Genomic DNA, 5,210 nt, shown 5'->3' with positions numbered 1-5,210 from the left:
GATGTAACCATGTCGAAATGGGCTTATGGTTCGAGCGGTAAGGAGAGGATATTGTAGAAGAAGCTGAGGGAGAGACGCTGCAACAGTTGCCGAGACGTCATCCTCAGGTGCAGGATCTTCATTAACAATATCCAAGGTAGTAGCTTCCGATATATCAGAGATACTACCAACTCGAGCCAACTTGGGAGAGACTTCCCAGTCCGTTGAAGTCGACGAAGAAGTGGCAGGACGTTTTCGTTGCAGCCTGATGGGCGTAATCCGGGCAGGGCCTCCCAGATCCGGTGGTGGAACATACTGTGGTGCCGAACTCGGATCAGGCTGTGGTGAAACAGGACCATGATCGTCGTAAGGACCAGTATGAGATTCGATACGTGGACGAAGTTGTGCGGAAGGCGTCTTCGCTAGAGCAGTTGGACGAGGAGGGCTAGGACTGGCACAGGCCCAGTCTCTTAAAGTGTAACATCGTGGACTGGTATGAGGCGACTCTTGTGGAAGCGTTGGCTCATCAGGAACGCCTTCTGACTCAGGTTCTGAGTCAGTCGGGTGCAATGCTCCTGAAGGCGAACCATTTTTTCAATATTAAAGAGAAAAGTGAAATAAAATTTCTGGCTTACTAAAAAAAATTTTTAGAACAACTCACTCATTTCAATTTCTATATTTTATTTAAAAATATATTTTTCTCGAAAAATTGTTACTTTTTTAAAATTTTTAAAATTTATTTAAAAAATATTTTTCAGTACAATTTTTTTTTAATTTGATATTAAAAATATTTTTATGCTTTTGGATTTTACATAAAAAATATTTTTCACAGGAACTTTGTTTTTATAACTATTAAATTTTATTTACAGAAATATTTTATTAGGGAAACTCCCTTTTTTCAAGTTTTAATTTTTAATTAGGAAATATGTTTCTATAAAATCCTACATTTTTTGAAATTTTTAGAGAATCATTTACATATCATTTTTCAATCTTATGAAAACAATCTTTTAAGAAAAATTTTCCTTTTTTAAAGTTATTAAATCTTTTATAAATGAAATCTTATCGTTTTTTTATGGTTTAAATATGATGAAAGGATTCATACTATTTACATATACATTATTGTGTCCGTACAGTTTTTTTTAATTTGATATTAAAATAATTTTACGCTTTGGGATTTTACATAAAAATATTTTTCACAGGAACTTTATTTTTATCACTTTTAAATTTTATTTAGGAAACTCTCTTTTTAATTTTTATTTCAAAATTCTTTCTAGGAAATCCTACTTTTTTTGATATTTTTAGAGAATCATTTACATAAAAATGTTTTCAATCTTATGAAAAAAATTCTTTTAAGAAACATTTTTGTTTTTTAAAATTATTAAATCTTTTATAATATTTTTCAAATGAAATATTTTTCTTTATTTTAAGGTTTAAATATGATAAAAGGATTCATACTATTTACATACACATTATTCGGTGAACGTTGTCCTCAAAAAATCCTGAAAGTCTCTTAACTAGTATTTGTGCTTTCGTATCTCTAAACATGAATTAAATTTTTTAAAAATAGTTTTTCAACATATTCATAAAGGTCTTCTTTAAATTTTTTAGCTTCTGGCTCTCCATCTTCGTCTTCCTCGTTTGCAATCGTTTCAAACTACCCACATAATCCCAATTGCAAACTGGAAATTTATGTTTCACGTATATAAAATTATATATTCAAATGACTCCAAACTTGTTAGACTAACCACCGGCCTCATTCATTGCTTCAAAAATTTAGCGGTCCTCCTTCAATATTTCTTCAGAGTTTTCTTACTTTTCTACTAAAAAGAAATTTTATTTACGAATGATAAGTTATAGTATAATCTTAACATTTACTGTATATCACCTTCATCGTTAGACGCGTTGATATTATCATATATTTCTGACGTTGATTCTCCTAATTTGTCGAACAAAAAATGAAATATTATTACAATAAATAAACGTAACACAATCATTTATCATGTATTACCTTGATAATTAGTTGTTTTCAAATTTTCGGAAGTCTCTTAATTTGTGGGGAAATAATGAAATTTATTTAATAATAAATTTTAAAAAGACGTTTTAGTATAATAGTAACACAATCATTTATCAGTTATTACCTTCATCATTAGTTCTTCTCAAATTTTCGCCTATCTCATCTGTCCTCAATTCTCCAATATTCTTCTCTGAAAAATTATTAATTATTAGTAACTTTAAAGTTATAGTGTAGTTTTTACGCAACTATTTACTATATATCACCTTGAACGTTAATTGTGTTTAAAATATTTTCATTTTCTCTTCTTGATATCCCTAATTGGACCACCAAAAATTTAAATATTAATAACTTTGAATATTTTTAAGGCTATAGTATAATCGTAAAGCAATCATTCATTATATATAACCTCGACCATTCGTTGCTCTTAAGTTTTCGTCAGTCTGTGACACTAATTTTCCTACATTGTCCACTGAAAAAAATTCCATTATTAACTTTTAAATAATCGTAACGAAACCATTTATTTTTGTAGTATTTTTTACCTTGAACGTTCGTGGCGTGTCCATCATAATCGGCCAATGTGTCTACTATAACATTAAAAAACATTATCGAATTTATAGTTGTAGTATAATTGTAACGTAACCAGTTTTATAGATTACCGTCAGCGTTTGCAACTTCCTTTGTACTTGACTCAAGAAATACGTTGGCTGTAAAATAAGTGATCATTAACAATAATTTTAAAGTTGGAACACAATGGTCCCGAACCATTTCTTTATCGTTTTTGTTAAAAATTTATCAACTAAACGCGTTAAACATTTTAGGTTTTCCAAAGTGTCAAACATCAAGGTGGCAAACTACGCCGCGCCTTTTTATTTCTATAATAGGTTCGTAGCTTATTCAATTATAATGCGCGGCCTAGTTTACCGTAAACTTTATTTTGTACACTTACGTTTAATACTTTGAAAATGAAGAGCTTGTTAACAATTATCTTAAAGTGTTTTGGATAGTCATAGATTTAAAAATAGTTTTTAAAATGGTGAAAATGAAGAGCTTGTTAACAATTATCTTAAAGTGTTTTGGATAGTCATAGATTTAAAAATAGTTTTTAAAATGGTGTTCAATATGTCTTACCGTACTTTAATTATTTTATTCTTTTAATGTGTCTGCAAAAGTGTTTCCTTTTAATTCTTCTTGAAGTTGTGCTAATATTGGTAATGATTCAAATAAATACGACACTCTGCCACTAAAATTCTGTGGGAATTTTTCCCTTAACGTCTCCGCTACGAAGTCATTGTCTTTTTTGTTTAATAATTGATTTCAAATTTTCAATTTCTAGTTTCAATTTTATAAGGCCTTGCTCCACTTGCTCCATTTCTTCTTTTAGTGTTGTTTTATGTTCTTCCATTTTCTACAGGATAATAATAACCGGCATGCCCATTTTTAGAAATACTAAGAATTACTTAGTATTAAAATTTATTTTCTCTTTCAAATCCAATAAGCCTTCATGAAGGGCGTTTTTTTGTTTGTTTCGTTTGTTTTTGTGCCACTTCTTCGACTGGCGTATCTGAAGCGTAAAACCAACTTGCCGATAGTTAATGCCTGTTTTATCGTTAAAAAAACTAAATAGGTCATATGTGCTTATATACAGTTTTCAGACATAGAGGCCAGGTTACTTGAAGCCTAGTAATCTAGGCGCATTGAACGCCAAGCAGTAGCCCAGCTTCCTCGCGTAAATTGTACGAATCCTTTAAGTCTGAGATTTATTGTTCCAGGCATTATTTTCCAAAAATTTTGTTGTATACGTAATTTTTCGTAAGTTACCATCCTGAATTGATTGATCAACCCCCTCCGATCTCATTGACGTTTGCACGAAAATCGTTTTACATGACACAAAATTTATCTCACCGTCATTCAAACATTCCAAAGAAGGATTACATTCGTTTCCAGCGTATGGGTAGCTCTCTAATAGCTCTCGAGGCATGCATTTTTTTCCAAATTGGAAATAGTTCCACTATATTTTTGTAGGCTTCTACGATTTCTGGTTTAAGCTGTTCCACTAGCGATGTCGTTTAGCCATATTTTGCGACTTTACATCCAAATAAAATTGATTAAATGAAACCAAGCGAATTAGTCGAAGTAAATCAGCTTCGTCGTAAATATTTCAAAGTGGCACTTACACAATAGTTTTACTATTAGTGAAGTCACTAAATCAGCGAATGGGCTCGCTCCTTTCTTGTTTATTCTTTTTCTCATGCATTTAGCGAAACTTTTTGAAGATTTATTTATGGTTGAACTAAGCTTTGTTCGCCTAAATGTTAATAAAGAATAAATTTAATTTATCTTAACCTGTTCTATCAAAAGGTGTACTTGTATCGATAAATTGAGGTTTAAAGTTTAGCGATTTTAAGTGGAAATTTTTCTATTACTTTTTTACGTTCGGGTTACCGTTATGGATTTATGATTTTGAGTGTTTTTCAAATTATTCCTAAAATTTAATGAAAATGATGCTAATTATATGAATTTAATACGTTTTCAACTGCGCGTGTTCAATATAAAATCTTCGAAGAACTGGACGAGCAAAATAATATCGCGCCAAGTCCGCCGTAGATTAAATTTATACCGCGCTAACTTATTACTTTTATTTTCAGCTTCATGTTTAAATTTAAGGCGTCATAAGAAAAACATTAAAATTTCATCTCCAAAACGGTCTCCCGTTTCGGCAAGTTATTGTATTACGCAATTTAATTACCCCCGTCCAATTTTGAGTATTTTAATATTTTTTTCTAATTACGTAAGCCTTCATAGTATGAGCATGTGTAAGTAGGAGGTTCATGAAATTTGATTTTTGCTTCTAGCATAGGTAACTCCCAATCTCCCATAAAAAAATTTCCTCCCGCTCATCAGTTATCCATGTATGACTTAGATGCTATAAATGGTCTTTCTTTCCTACGTTTCTTTGGGGTATCATTAGTACATAATTTTGTACCATGAATAAATTTTTTGGGATTTGTCCTTGCGCATGTTGGGAATTTACTCCTCCAAAGAGTCCGTTAACCATTTCAATGCTAATTTCAGGGTTTGAGCATAACAATATTAATAGTTTAAGTACGTCTTTCATTCTATAATTCTATGATTTTGGTGCCTCAGCATCCATGGAGGAGTCTAGGTCAGAAGTGCCAGTGTTCAAAGTAGAGGAAGGGGAAACTACATTACAAGCAGT

The 5,210-nt window shown here is 31.3% G+C and overlaps 1 protein-coding gene across 3 annotated transcripts; it reads right to left on the bottom strand.

Moving 5' to 3' along the window:
* Positions 1-1,406: 1,406 nt before the first annotated feature.
* On the bottom strand, positions 1,407-2,896 carry LOC149673341 (uncharacterized). 3 transcript variants are annotated; one of them, XR_016367079.1, is made up of 9 exons: positions 2,650-2,896; positions 2,533-2,577; positions 2,400-2,462; positions 2,257-2,307; positions 2,118-2,183; positions 1,988-2,023; positions 1,865-1,915; positions 1,725-1,796; positions 1,407-1,658 (listed from the first exon to the last, which is right to left on the bottom strand). XR_016367079.1 is itself a non-coding variant. In XM_089840087.1 (8 exons), the coding sequence occupies exons 1-8, from the start codon at positions 2,756-2,758 to the stop codon at positions 1,789-1,791; spliced, it is 432 nt and encodes a 143-aa protein (XP_089696213.1). In that variant the 5' UTR covers positions 2,759-2,896; the 3' UTR covers positions 1,407-1,788. The 3 variants fall into 3 exon arrangements, 2 of the variants coding, with proteins under 2 accessions (XP_089696213.1, XP_089696214.1); XM_089840087.1 differs by having other exon boundaries at positions 1,407-1,799; XM_089840088.1 differs by having other exon boundaries at positions 1,407-1,796.
* Between the last annotated feature and the right edge of the window lie 2,314 nt (positions 2,897-5,210).

The sequence above is a fragment of the Phalangium opilio genome, unplaced genomic scaffold (genome assembly GCF_054372755.1).
Source record: "Phalangium opilio isolate 3A_F unplaced genomic scaffold, DU_Popi_V2 ptg000052l_1, whole genome shotgun sequence".
Lineage (NCBI taxonomy): Eukaryota > Metazoa > Arthropoda > Arachnida > Opiliones > Phalangiidae > Phalangium > Phalangium opilio.
The sequence above is the reverse complement of the archived record's forward strand: the minus strand, read 5'-3'. Positions and strand labels throughout refer to the sequence as shown.

What these genes read in the sequence shown, in the direction of transcription:
- LOC149673341 (XM_089840087.1), bottom strand. Translation starts at nt 2,758, where the DNA reads ATGGTTCGGGACCATTGTGTTCCAACTTTAAAATTATTGTTAATGATC. An exon ending in AAACACAATTAACGTTCAAG is followed by an intron (nt 2,184 to 2,256) that starts GTGATATATAGT and finishes ATAATTTTTCAG; the next exon opens with AGAAGAATATTGGAGAATTG. An exon ending in GAAAACAACTAATTATCAAG is followed by an intron (nt 1,916 to 1,987) that starts GTAATACATGAT and finishes TCGACAAATTAG; the next exon opens with GAGAATCAACGTCAGAAATA.